Here is a 14376-nt window from a genome sequence, read left to right as displayed (position 1 = left end):
GTAAATTTTTTTCTGTTTACTCCGGTAAAAAATAGATTTTTTCGTTTTGCCTCCTAAATATAAAGCAAGACATGTGACTGTGCAAATATGATGACGTGACTTGTACACATGGAAAAAAAATTATATTTATTTTTTAAATTTCAGGTTAGATAATAATAATTTTAAAAAAATAAAAAATCAAGTTTTTTTTTCCTACAAACTTTACTCCTAAAACAAAAAAGCGAATTTTCGTATTTTGCTCCCAAAATAAAGATTTACTCCTACATAAAATTTATTTCCAAAATAAATATTTAATTTCAAATCTTTTTTAATTAAAAAAAACATAATTTTTTTTTAAAAAAAAATAAACTTTTTTTAAAAACATAATCTTTACTCCCAAACTTTTTTTTATTCGACAAACTTTGTTAGTATTAAACATTTGTTATTAATCTTTTTGGATTAGGATCCCAAATTATTTTTTTTAAAAAAAATCCCAATTGTTTTTCTAAAAAAAAAAAGTTTTGTTTTTAGAAAATACTAAAGATTCTTTTTTCACAAAGTTTTTACTATATTTTAATTAGATTTGTTGTATTTTTTTTTTTTTTGACAAAGATTTGTTGTATTTTTATTTTAGCTAGATGTGTTATTTTATTTTACTATCTTTTAAGTAGATTTGTTATATTTTTATTTTAGCTAGATGTACTAGTTTCCTTTACTATTTTTAGGAGATTTGTTATTTTTATTTTTTCATTCTATATAAGTAAACCAAGTTTCATTCAATAAAAATTATAGAGATAGGTGGATTCCAAACCTATATTCTTGGGTTAGCGCTTGTTATTCCTTCCGGCCTCCAATCTCATCGTTTTGCTTCATACTCACGGTAACTATATATACACAATCACATCGATCGTCTCACTTCATCGCTTCGGTTAGGCTACAATGGAACGAAAAACTATTGACCTAGATCAAGGCTGGGCCCATATGCAGAGCGGGATTGCTAAGTTGAAGAGAATTCTCGAAGGATTACAAGAACCTCAGTTCAGTTCCGAGGAGTACATGATGATGTACACAACCATTTATAACTTGTGTACTCAGAAGCCACCATCTGACTATTCACAACAGCTATATGACAAATATAACGATTGTTTTGATGAATACATTAGAACTAAGGTAGGGAAACCTTCACTGTTTATGTTTTATTTTCTCACTTCACTGTTTTAAATTTTGTTTTGTAGTTATGCTTTTCCCGGCATCTGTTTGTTATTAATAATAATATATTTGTCGTTCAAAAAAAAAAAAGAAATTTGTTTGAATTCCTTTTGTCGTATATGATTTGATTTGCTGTGTCTGATACTCTTTACAACATTCTTTTTTAGGTTTTGTCTGCTGTAAGAGATAAGCATGATGAATTCATGCTGAGGGAGCTTGTCCAGAGGTGGTCAAACCACAAGGTTTTTGTTAGGTGGCTTTCACGCTTCTTCCATTATCTGGACCGGTACTATGTTCCACGAGCCTCCGTTCCTTCGCTCAATGCAGTTGGGCTTTCGGCCTTCCGTGATTTGGCTTATACGGAGGTGCGGGCTAATGCTAGGAAAGCTGTGATTGATCTTATCTACAAAGAGCGTGAGGGCGAACAAATTGATAGATCATTGTTGAAAAATGTTCTTGACATATTTGTTGCGATAGGTATGGGTGAAATAGTGCAATATGAAAAGGATTTTGAGGTGCAGATGCTTGAGGATACAACCAATTACTACAAAAGTAAGGCTACAATCTGGATCGAGTCTGACTCCTGCCCAGATTACATGATAAAGGCCGAGGATTGCTTGAAACGAGAGAGAGAAAGAGTGTCTCATTACTTGCATGCTAGCACTGAGCAGAAACTGGTGGAAACGGTGCAACATGAGTTGCTAGTAAACCATGCAAATCAACTACTCGAGAAGGAGCACTCAGGATGTCGTGCCTTGCTTAGAGATGATAAGGTGGATGATCTCTCTAGGATGTATAGACTCTACCATAAAATACCTAAAGGGCTGGATCCTGTTGCCAATTTATTCAAGCAGCATATTACCGATGAGGGTACAGCTTTGGTTCAACTGGCAGAAGAAAGTGCTAGCAATCAGAAGACTACAAGTGGTTCTGGCTCTCAGGATCATGTTCTTGTCAGAAAATTCATAGAGCTCCATGACAAGTATATGACATACGTTAATAACTGCTTTATGAATCACACACTGTTCCACAAGGCATTAAAGGATGCATTTGAGGTATTCTGCAACAAAACTGTTGCTGGTAGTTCAAGTGCAGAACTATTATCTTCATTCTGTGATAATATCCTTAAAAAGGGTGGAAGTGAGAAGATGAGTGATGAAGCCATTGAAGACACACTTGAGAAGGTAGTCAAGCTGCTTGCATATATCAGTGACAAGGATCTCTTTGCAGAATTTTACAGGAAGAAGCTTGGCCGAAGATTACTTTTTGACAGGAGTGGGAATGATGACCATGAGAAGTGTATTTTGACCAGGTTAAAGCAGCAATGTGGTGGCCAGTTCACATCGAAAATGGAGGGAATGGTAGTAGACTTGACATTGGCTAGGGACAATCAATTGAAATTTCAGGAATATCTTAATGAGAACTCATATGTAAATCCTGGAATTGACTTGACAGTCACTGTTCTTACCACTGGATTTTGGCCAAGTTATAAGTCTGGTGATCTCAACCTCCCTTCAGAGATGGTCAAGTGCGTCGAAGTTTTTAAGGGATTTTATGAAACAATGACAAAGCATAGAAAACTCACATGGATTTACTCACTGGGATCTTGCAACATCATTGGCAAGTTTAATCCAAAAACCATTGAGTTAATTGTCTCAACCTATCAGGCTGCTGCCCTGTTACTATTCAACAATGCGGATAAGTTAAGTTATTCAGAGATTATGACTCAGCTGAATTTGAATAATGAGGATCTAGTTAGGTTGCTTCATTCACTTTCCTGCGCAAAATACAAGATCCTTCTTAAGGAGCCTAACACTAAAACAATATCCCCAAAAGACAGCTTTGAGTTCAATTCCAAATTTACTGATAAAATGAGAAGGATAAAGATCCCTCTACCACCCGTTGATGAAAGGAAGAAGGTTATTGAAGATGTTTATCAAGACCGGCGATATGCTATTGATGCAGCTATTGTGCGCATTATGAAGAGTAGGAAAGTTTTGGGTCATCAACAATTAGTTTCGGAGTGCGTTGAGCAGTTGGGACGCATGTTCAAGCCTGATATCAAAGCAATCAAGAAGCGGATTGAAGATCTCATCAGTCGGGACTACTTGGAGAGGGACCAAGATAACCCCAACACCTTCAAGTATCTGGCTTAGGGGAAGGTACTAATGTACAACATGGTGCGGGTTGAGAAAGCTACTAAGATAACTGAATTGATTCTTACGTAAATGGATGTAGTCGGTTGCTTAAACCAGTGATTGGAGAATTAGTACTTCGTGAAATTTTTTGCATAAATGAGGATTAGTTATAGTTACAAATGAAATAAAATAATTGAAACTTGAGAAAGGAGATGTAACTATTTATATTTCTTATCTAACCATTGTTTAGTTTTTAGATCGTCTCATTTGCGAAAGTTTCTCAATTGGTAAAATTTTCAACATGAACTTTAATCTTGCTTGGTGCTTTTGGTTGATATTTGGTATTTGTCATTCATTAATTTGAATATGTTTGGTGCTATTTTAATCCTTATTCTTACTTGTGTATTAGACCCTCACTAGTGTTGATGATTTGCTTATTATTATTTACTTGAATGATTGATTTTTTTTTTAAGTAAAATATCTATTGCATTTCATTCATAATAATATCACGAATATAAAGGGAGAACATCAATGATAATGTGGAAACTAGCTAATTAATGATGTGGTCTCTCTTGCTAATACATGAGTGATCTCACTAGTTTGTCTCCTAATAAACTCATCTTCATACACTTGCAGTAGTGTTTAAGCAATGTTGAAAATTTGATGCCACAGACTACACCTTTGCCAAATTTGAATGCTATTCATGCAATAGAAAAAAAGATGTGTACTATCCTTAACTAATTCATTAGACAACACACACAGATCAGAGCACATCATGTCAAATGAAATTTTTAATTTTAGGAGGGATTCTAGCTTTCCAAAGAAAATTCCAACCGCCAGAAACTTGAAGATGAGTTGTATCAATGATATTTTCAATGCATTGTCGATAAGCGCTCTTAACGAAATATATTCTATGGTACAAAGCTAAACATTAACAATGTTTAAGTTTGCTAAGTTTGATAATCATTGTGTTTTTATTCGTGTATCAGACTTAAACATTAACATAGATATTGGTTTGATTATCATTTGTGGATTTTAGTGTTAAGATGATGGCTGCTGCAGAAAGTAAAAGAACATGCTACTTAGGCTTTTTATGGAACTAATGTTCTAGTGTGGGTAGCCAACCACTACATGCTCTCTATGAGTAACAATATTCACACAGTTATAAATTTCACCCCTTTGTTCTATGAGTAACAATATTCACACAGTTATAAATTTCACCCCTTTGTTCATTGTCATGGTTGTTCTATCCTTGATCAAAATTAGGAGTCAACATCTACATTCACAATGTGGTGCTGCTGTTGATCACATAGCTTTTAATCTTGAGAACAAGATATTTTTTTAGAGGGGTTGGCAATGATATAATGCATGCTGTCTTGTTTCAATGTTTGTTGACAAAGAGGCTTGCCAATGAAATAAATATTGATGGCATCAAAGTTGTTGAAGTGGAACAGCAAGGTAAGGCTAAGCACAAGAAAATCATAAGTAAGTTGTGGTTCTGTTGCAACAAGGGTGATGACAAACTCTTGGTCTTGGAATATATCCCAAATGAGAACTTCGATGATATGTTGAATAGTAAGAAAAGTTTGTTAGATTGGCCTAATAGCTATATACTAATTGTTATTGATTTTGCTGAGTGGCTTGGTTATTTACATCAAAATTGTATTATTGTTCAAAAGCACATGAGGTCTAACAAAGTGCTTAGTGAAGTTGCCAAAATTGATACCTTTGTAAGCAAAGTGGTAGTATTCATGTATATTACTATGGGATCTTATGGCTATATTGCACTAGTGAAGAGGAAGAAAAGGAAAAAGTGGGATACCGGTGGCCATTTGAAGATGAGTACAACAGTTTGGTCCTTCGAGGTCAAGCAATGGGATCCGGGTAAAATTTGTCTATGAGCAATTTTTACAACCTTGAGGTCCAAGTCATGATCAAACCCAAAAATGAAAGAAGTGACGACTCATTCACATTTTAGATTAAGTTTGTTGGCATTTTATTATTATTTTGGTCTTATATAATCTTAAGTTATGTTTTTATGGAATCACTATGAAAAATATGATAAATTAGTCTTTGTTTCATATCTTCTTCTTAGCAGGTTTCTCTACCTCGAAATAGAGTAAATCTATTTTCTCAACCTAACGGTCATACAATAATTGATTCAATTAAGAGCAAAAAAATAAAACATAAAACAACATAATGAAAAAAAAATTAGATTCTCAAAAGTCAAAATTCAACTTTCTTTCATGTGTCGCTCCTTCCACTCTTCCTCCATAATCATATGGTCCCCACACAATGCCACGTTTGCACCCAATATGCAAAGTCTTAGATAGAAAACAACAACACCAGCAATACTACCACACCACACCACTACAACACTATCTATGTACATAAAAGTTGCGGAACTTTTTCCCTTTTTTCTTTTAGGTAAAAAACTCCAATTTTGAAGGTTGTACCTTTTAGAGCAACGTCCTAGATTTGGCTCCTCATTGTTCAAAATCATTGACAAAAACTACATTGACAAAAACTACAAGGTTGTTTTGTTTTGCTTCATACTCAGCTATAACTTGAAGGATGAGTCCCCCTCTTAGGTTGATATTATCCAGCGTGGCACTAATTGTTGCTATGTTAAAATCATTCACAAACACTCTCAAATAAGAATCAAATGGAATTGTAAATTGTAAATTCGAGATCCACTCACATGTTGATAGGGATCGCAATACACTTTTCAGACAGCCTAAATGAGTAATTAGTAAACTTTGAAGTAACATTAAGTGATATGAAAAATGTTAACCCACCCCTAGTGTCTCAGGGTGAGGGTTAAAACTCGTTTCGAAAGCGAATATAGTGTGGAAAGAAAAATGTGTTACAGGTATGTGGTCTATCCCTTCATTTTCACGAACTAATGCGAAAAAACAATCTTAAAAGCCCGAGTTCGAAATATCAATTTAATCCATCTTCAATATTAGACTAAACATATATGTCCAACAAACTCAACACACTTTATCACCCTAATTACACGAGTGTGAAAGTTGAAATGACATGGTTATTATATATTAAATCAAAAGAGTATAACAAATGTACTTGATATTCTTTATATGTGACCAAAACTAAACATAATGAAGAATAATAATAATTTTTTTGTTACCATGATATAATTATTAAATTTCAACCGTCGATAGCAATAATTAATCTTCGTCGAAAATCTTATGGATATACTCCCAACCAAATTTTTTCCATTTTTATTTATATTTTTCTAAATATTTTATACATCCATTTACCCTTGTGATTGGCTTCATTTGACTTGTATATAGTTGAAATATTTAGGCACAATTTAGGAAGGGTATATATCTATGTGGCTTCATTTGACTTGTATTGTATATAGTTGAAATATTTAGGCCCAATTTAGGAAGGGTATATATCTATGTGGCATATTTAATACTCAAAAAAGAAAAAAAAATGACGATTTCATGGGAAAGAAATTAATTGTGTATAGAGAGAGAAAGTGGTGTAGGGGCAGATTGGGTGTGATCCAACCTCACCCTATTTGAGCCAATCACAAACTCCTATTATATTACTTTTGATGAGCCCTTCATTGTCCCTCCCCACATATTCCTTATCTCCTTACTCCTACTAAGCACTTCAGCAACATTACACACAACACTGTCCCAATATCAAAGCCTTGAAACTCTCTTCACATCACATTCATTCATTCATCTTCTACTAAATTTTCCTTCTACACTTTCAATTCTCCTTTTTTTGTGTCCTAAACTGATTATAGAATATTGTACTTCTCTCTAAACTAAATGGCAACTAATTCTCTTCATTCAATTCAACATCATTCTCTCATCAAACGCCACTACTATCCTTCTGAAACTGCTCCTCCATCCACACTTTCATCCTCACTTTTCCTCAAACCAACCACCACCAACATAACCCTCTCTCACTCTTCCACTTCCAATTCCTCTATCACATTCTCTCTCTCCCAAACAACATCCTCCACTCCATCATCAACCTCTCAAAACAGTTCCTTTGAACTCCTTCAGAAGCATCTCTCAGACAAAAACTTCCGACAAGCCGATGAAGAGACAAGGCGTCTTCTCATCGTCTTAGCAGGTGAAGCCGCTCAGAAGCGCGGCTATGTTTTTTTCTCAGAGGTCCAGTTCATCTCAGAAACAGACCTCCAAACAATTGACCAGCTATGGAGGGACCATAGTAACAACAAGTTTGGATACAGTGTCCAAAAGAAACTATTTGGTAAGGCTAAAAAAGACTTTACCAAGTTCTTCATCAAGGTTGGCTGGATGAAGAAGCTTGACACTGAAATGGAGCAATATAACTATAGGTCTTTTCCTACAGAATTTATATGGGAGCTCAATGATGACACCCCAGAGGGTCATTTACCTTTGACAAATGCACTCAGAGGAACACAGTTGCTTAGTAATATTTTCAACCATCCAGCTTTTGATTCAGTCCCAGAAGAAGTTGAAGTTTCATATGCTGAGGGAAATGGAGCACTCAAAGGGTTAAAAGATTCATCAAAGCCATTAGCTCAGAAGATCTTCAAATCAGACTATAGTTTTTGATGAGTTCAAAGAAGTTTACAATAAGCCTGCTGAAAGCATAGAGAATGTAACTTAAATTGTGTTTTAAATTTAAAGTATATACATAGTCATTATTAATTCATCATCAATAGATGAGGGTAGTTGCTTGAATTGTATCTTTTTTACTTAATAAGGAAAAGGATAACTGTGTTTTAGAAACTCTTTAAACTGAAGGTTCATATGTTGACTGTCATAATTTAAAAGGGGGTTAAAGTAGAATAATGTTGTGTGAATCTTTGTGCACATTAAATTACAAAGCCTGTCATCTTTATTTATAACGTCCGTTTCTATAGTGACAACTGTTAATTCAGTTGCAACTTGCAACGGAACTCAAACACAAAGACAAAAATTGAATGTTGCAACTTGTGCATTTTTCTATAAATAAATTGTTTACTAATAATCTAATATAGAGCTCCTGTCCAAAAAAAAAAAAGTCTAATACAGGGTTTCTCACTTTAGTTTTCCATGCCATGGCTCTATTTCTCTTTTTCATTGCCACAATCCCCACCAAAACAACACCTATACTACTTCCTAATCACTTCTAAGTGTTTATAATCAAGAATAATAATAGTGCAAACACTTTTACTGTGCACATAACTTAGATGCTAATGGGAGAAAAATGAACTAAAACCAGCTGTTGCTAGACATTGAAAATTACAAATATAAGGAGATGTATGTGCAAGTCCACAAGTTATGTTACTGTTTTATAATTAATGGAGTATTGTGTTACTATTCTAAAAATCCAAGAAAATGCTTAACAGTACCAGAAATGGGGGGAAAATTACTTTGATAACGCGTGGTTTATTAAAGTGAAGAGAGCACCAAGTATCATCATCCCTTTCACCTTTTGTCCTCACCAAACTAAAGTGCTGAAAAGGAGAAACATTTATTATTTTGTTCCATAAATTTAGTTTCTTTTGAAAAATAAAAAAAATCATAAACAACCTGTGTTAAAATTTAACTTACAACATTCTATCTTTGTATTTTTTCTCTCATTAATCCATTAAAACATGAAAGTGACCCTTTTTCCCCCCATATAGCCTATTCTCTTTATCTTGTATTTCTATCTCATTCTTTCTAAATTTTCCAAATGCAGCCTGAAGTAGTTTTTCCAGACTGTGAATGGAATAGCTGATGAGCTAAATTTTTACAACATAAAGGCGGATGGATGGTACATTAAATTTTTAAAGGTTGATGCTTTGCATGCGTTTCCTCCTTCCATACCAACAAACCAAGAGTTGCCACTTCGATACCAGTCCTTCCAGTGCTACAAAATCTAGTTCGTTAGAATTTTTCAAATTTAAAACAAAAAGAAGCAAAGGTTGTAAAGAAACACATTAATTATATGTTTTTCACCTCAAAAAATTAGTCAAACAACTCAACATTAGAAGAGAAAACGCTATACTTGACTTTCATTTTACAGAATTCTTTTTCTTTTCGATTGCAAACTAATAAAGAAAGCTATTTTAGTTTCTAACACCACAGACAAAATTTAACAATGTTAAAAGGGACCACAGCTTACCAGGCAAACACTAAGCACAGGGACACAGTCTCTTTGTGTGCTGATGTGAGCCATCACAAGAAAGTATAGATTGTGTTTCAGTGTATAAACATGATCCTGGATTCTGAAAATAACCCAAAGCAAATATCAATTTAAATGTCCTGAAATTGTTTTCCTTGGTATAGGTTTCACCAGATCTACAGAAGTTCAAACTGAAAATTTCAGCCATACACATTTTGGCACATAGTATGCTAAATTTGGACACATTGTATAATAAATGTGTAATGCGTAATCACTAATAAGCAATATAAGATACTTAGCATCTACGGGTATGTTTGGAAGGAGGGTTATGGAGGAAAGGGACTTTTGGAGAGGAGGTTTTGGAGAGCTGTGTCTATATTTTGGTATATATTTGAAATTTCAAAAAAAATAAATTAACATGATAGATGATCCTATAACATTTCAATCACGCTTAATTTATTTTTAGAAACATTTTATAGCTTTTCTAATTTAGAAAAGAAAAAATAAGTCCTCCCCTCTAAAATCCTCTATCCAAAATCAAAAAACAACAAGCCACTAGATCCATTCTCAAAGCTTCTTGATAACCAACCTGACACCACCTCCAACACGGAGTTTGGAAACTAAAGGCACTAATTCATAGTGCTTCTGTCAGGGCATGAGACATGCAAATATGTTTTTAAAGAGCTAGGTAAATAATAGGTATGCATTGCATGGTAGTAGATTTAAATGACATTCCAGTTTCGAAGAGCCCATCGAATACTCATTAAATGTCATGAATTCTATGACACCATATACCTTATTTCAATTTATATAGGAAAATATTATCTGTCTCTTAACCTCTTTTGATCAATTTCTGGAATCTAACTTCTTTTTTTCTTAAATCGTAAAATAATTATTACCAGATACTTGGGGGCATCATACACAACTTCAGCAGGTTGATCTGTCCCTACACTTGCCAGGCAACCTCCCTTGCAGCTCATGTATTTCTGTATACTGCCCACATAACGAAACCAATAGATACAATCAGTACATTAAGATAAAAGAAAAGAAGTATCTGCATGCTAGAATGATATTTCTTCCTCGCTCAATATTGTTTTCCGTGCGAATATATTATCCACGACATGCATTCTAGCACCAAGCACTAATAAAATGGATTCTAGATTATGTGTCAAAAGGATAAACAAACAAGAAAAAGAAATGCATAGAGACTTTAAATATGACTTGTATGTAAGATAAAAACCATCCAAGTAAATAAAAGTATACATCTAATGCACAGTGAAGATAAATTACTAAAAGTAGTACCATTGAAATATATCAGCAAAAAAATTTAGAACACAAATTCAAAGCATCACTTACATGTCACAATGATTAAGCACCACGAGTTTATTCGGGACACATGATTGTCCTCTTGATTTGCAAACTGAATTACATGATTCACCTTGCCTGTCAAACACGTGATAAGGAGTTCAACTGCTAAGCCAAAGCAAGAAACTGCAAACATTAACCTCAACTGAAAAGTAATAATTTACCTCCCAACAACAACATTGATGCCATTCAGCCTTGCTTCGGTGAGAGTACTATTTACCCCTGTGCTTTCAATACATGAAAAAGAACAGATTCAATCAAAATAGCTATAAATAGGCCAAAAGCAGAAATATATTTAGCAAAAGACCTAAAACCAAGACCCACCCATAACAAGAACATGATTGCAATATATGTATCAAAATGAATACAAGTACAATGTCATTTGAATGGAATGCCATCTACTTAAAAACTCAATATTATTTCACCGCCACTCTCCTTCAGTCTAGGCAAAAACAGTATGCTGGATTATTACTAATCTATATGTATCACTAACTGGTGAGATTTTAGAATCGGCAACTTGCTAGGTCTAAACTCAAAACAGAATTAGGAGCTTAACATTACAAAGGCAGTCCCTTCTGCAGACTTACCAGAAGAATTTGATGGCAGAGAAAAGCAGTGGTGGAAGTCACTAAGATAAGCATTTTCATGAACCTGAAACATTAAATACCATGATAGAAACATTAGCAACTTCACTTATCATAAACATGGTTTTCAAATTAACTCTCAAGCTAACTCTTAGACTCTAATGAGTTTACTATTCTAGGATGCAAAAACAAGTTATCTCACATGCAAACTCTATCTGTCAAACTTATAGGCGTTTAAGTAAACTCTTGACAAAATCAATAAATTTTTTATTCTACTAACAAGTTAATACTTAGACATAGTTTTGGCTTCAATATGCATGGTTCAGTCGTTTTTTAGGATACTTGAGTTAAGTTGCCTCTGTTGTGAAACATGTATAGGGTTTATGAACCTAATGATATTTTGTTCTATTGTGTCAAACACTGCAAAATAATGTATCAAAGGTGGGTCAAGAATTCTATTGTGTTATGTTATCAGTTCATCTTTTTTATTTGCTTTGTCTGAAGTTGGAATTTTCAATATTAGTTATGAAATTACTATTTAACATATTTAGTTACTGATATTTTTATAAAGCAGTTTTAAAAATATGAAATATGTAAAACTTAAGTTTACACAGGCTCCATTAGGCACCTAAACTCTCGAATTTGACAACCTTGATTGTAAATTTAAATAGTAAGAAAATATAGAGATATTGGACACCAAGATATCTACGATTACAAGTCCACTTATCAGAACTATGTTAGAAGATAAGCAAAAGAACTTATTCAAGGTGGTACATTGTTAATTCATACACCTAAAATATAAAAATCAAGTGAGCTCAAATTACTCTTGCATGTATAGGAGATAATAACTACATATGAATCCATTTTAGCAAGTCAAGGTTAAAAAGTTATGAAGGGTAAACTCGTGCATAACATACTAACAGGGAACAGGTCCATGTAGGTATACCCTGATAAACTGAGATAAAACGAAAGAACAAAAAAATGCTCGAAATAAATTGATCATGAGATAAAAGTTCATAAGATATAGTCAACTAGTTGCACATAAATGTCTAGAACTAGACTACTATGCAAAACTTACTCTGACAAGAAGATAAGTTGCCGTGAAAATAATTTTTTTAACAGAATAAGCAACCTTGTTAATATGGGGCGTGTATGTTATTCAGGGTATTAACCTTATAAGAAAATTCTAAAACAAAGATACAATTTAAAGAACAATAAGATAGCAGGAATACAGGAGTTTACTCACCACACTCTCAGAACTATGACGGCATCTCCCAGCACAGTAGTCAAAAACACTTTCATAAGTCCCTGTCAAAAAAGTTAAATGGCGTTTGTAAGGAAAAGGGGGATATCTTTGTTTACGTTTACGGTTGCATTTGGATTGGCTTATGCATAGCTTATCCGGACTTAACTGCTGGCATAAGCACTTCATAGCGCCACTGGAGCTTATGACATGTCCATAAGTTGTTTTCAGCTAATTTCAATAAGCTCTGCATTCCAAGATAGCTTATTAAAAGTCGAAAACAACTTATAGCTTATACGAAAACAGTTTGACCATATTTTCTATTTGATTACATAAATAGTGTATACATTATATTATAAACGCTTATACTATAAGCTCAGCTCTTAATTAAGTTGCTCATCCAAACTTCCCCTAAATCCTTACTTTCACATACAACAATATTGATTGTTAATATACATATATCTAAGCTAGTAATATAAATTCTCCAAATTCAACAAAATTACATAATACTAAAACATAAACATTACTTGCAGTAGAAGGTTTAGCAATCTTCATCTTCAACACTTGTTCCTTACTTGTCTGTTCAAAAAAAACTAATTAAACAGACATCCCTTCGCCGAATCAAAAAGAAGTATCAAAAAGCAGTTAAAATATTACCAATCCAGGATTAAGACAGCAAGAAACACAATATTCATAAGAATTACAACACTGTGATAGAAGATTACATCCACTGCAAAATTATCAAACAAAATAACCATTATTTATTATTCATTTTCACTTTCAAAAATCAAATTTCAAAGTAATAAAGAACAAGTTAGAAAAAAACTCACTGACAAGAGAATTTCTTCCCAGTTTGTGGACAACAACGAGACTTTGAATCAACCGAAATTGCATTACATACATAACCTACAAAAATAAAAATCATAATGTAAAGTAAAATCAATAAATACAACAATTTTTAATTAATAATATCAAAATTAAGAAAATGAAAAAAAGAAAAATGAAAAAAAAAATGATATATACCGTTGTTATCGGAGAGAAGGTAACGGCCTTGAACGGTGTTTTTACAGAAAGGAATGAATTTGAAACCAATGTCTTTTCTGATAGCGACGGTGAATGAAAAATGAGAGAGGAAGAAGAAGAAGAAGAAGAATGATGTTATGGTGGTTCTAGATATGGAGAGTTCCATCGTACAACCGTGTGCGGTGAGTTTCAGCGACCATCGATCGAGCTTCAGCACCGTTCCCAGATTCACGATTGAATACAGTGTTTGCTTGAAGGGCTATCTACACCCCCATGTTTTAAGGGTACTACCGCTTTCATCAATTTTTCTTATTCTTTTTTTTTTTAATTCTTTATCTACTTATAAAGAAATTTTTTTAATTAGTTTTTGTTATTAATTTTTAAAAAAACTTTCTATAATCTTTTTATTTGTTTAAGAAATTAAAATGAATTATTTATAACAATATATAAAGAGGATAAGGGAGTTTGGGCTGAATTTTTTTTTTGTTCATTTTGCCCTTCACTATAATTTGAAATACGTAACACTTAACAACAATATATAAAGATAATTTGAAATACGTAACACTTAGGGTGTGTTTGTTTCATGGATACAAATATATTCCCAGGATTAGTTTTCCTTGGAATATGACTATGGGAATCTTTTTTCAAGGAAAATGTAAAAAAAAGTGTTTGGATGATACATTAAATTCCTAGGAATAATTTTTCAAAT

General features: G+C 33.2%; 3 protein-coding genes across 3 annotated transcripts; 2 read left to right on the top strand and 1 right to left on the bottom strand.

Moving 5' to 3' along the window:
* The first annotated feature begins 873 nt into the window (after positions 1-873).
* Positions 874-3711, top strand: LOC123916244 (cullin-1-like). The gene is made up of 2 exons (XM_045967657.1): positions 874-1149; positions 1356-3711. Exons 1-2 carry the CDS (start codon positions 919-921, stop codon positions 3342-3344), a joined length of 2220 nt encoding a protein of 739 aa, XP_045823613.1. The 5' UTR covers positions 874-918; the 3' UTR covers positions 3345-3711.
* A 3084-nt stretch (positions 3712-6795) lies between these two features.
* Positions 6796-8089, top strand: LOC123915863 (tetrapyrrole-binding protein, chloroplastic). The gene has a single exon (XM_045967132.1). It carries the CDS (start codon positions 7133-7135, stop codon positions 7910-7912), a length of 780 nt encoding a protein of 259 aa, XP_045823088.1. The 5' UTR covers positions 6796-7132; the 3' UTR covers positions 7913-8089.
* A 726-nt stretch (positions 8090-8815) lies between these two features.
* On the bottom strand, positions 8816-13982 carry LOC123915862. The gene is made up of 11 exons (XM_045967131.1): positions 13668-13982; positions 13475-13550; positions 13302-13374; positions 13172-13223; positions 12648-12709; positions 11405-11468; positions 10982-11039; positions 10809-10895; positions 10352-10445; positions 9453-9555; positions 8816-9197 (listed from the first exon to the last, which is right to left on the bottom strand). The coding sequence occupies exons 1-10, from the start codon at positions 13831-13833 to the stop codon at positions 9463-9465; spliced, it is 825 nt and encodes a 274-aa protein (XP_045823087.1). The 5' UTR covers positions 13834-13982; the 3' UTR covers positions 8816-9197; positions 9453-9462.
* Between the last annotated feature and the right edge of the window lie 394 nt (positions 13983-14376).

This window comes from Trifolium pratense, linkage group LG3 (assembly GCF_020283565.1).
Source record: "Trifolium pratense cultivar HEN17-A07 linkage group LG3, ARS_RC_1.1, whole genome shotgun sequence".
NCBI classification, from domain to species: Eukaryota; Viridiplantae; Streptophyta; class Magnoliopsida; order Fabales; family Fabaceae; genus Trifolium; species Trifolium pratense.
Note: the sequence above shows the minus strand (reverse complement) of the source record. Positions and strands in the feature narration are given on the sequence as shown.

Coding starts and splice junctions, on each gene's coding strand:
- LOC123915863 (XM_045967132.1), top strand. CDS start 7,133: ATGGCAACTAATTCTCTTCATTCAATTCAACATCATTCTCTCATCAAA.
- LOC123916244 (XM_045967657.1), top strand. CDS start 919: ATGGAACGAAAAACTATTGACCTAGATCAAGGCTGGGCCCATATGCAG. Junction 1,150..1,355: donor ATGAATACATTAGAACTAAG/GTAGGGAAACCT, acceptor ATTCTTTTTTAG/GTTTTGTCTGCTGTAAGAGA.
- LOC123915862 (XM_045967131.1), bottom strand. CDS start 13,833: ATGGAACTCTCCATATCTAGAACCACCATAACATCATTCTTCTTCTTC. Junction 13,551..13,667: donor CCTTCTCTCCGATAACAACG/GTATATATCATT, acceptor TTATTTTTGTAG/GTTATGTATGTAATGCAATT. Junction 11,469..12,647: donor GTCATAGTTCTGAGAGTGTG/GTGAGTAAACTC, acceptor TTAATGTTTCAG/GTTCATGAAAATGCTTATCT.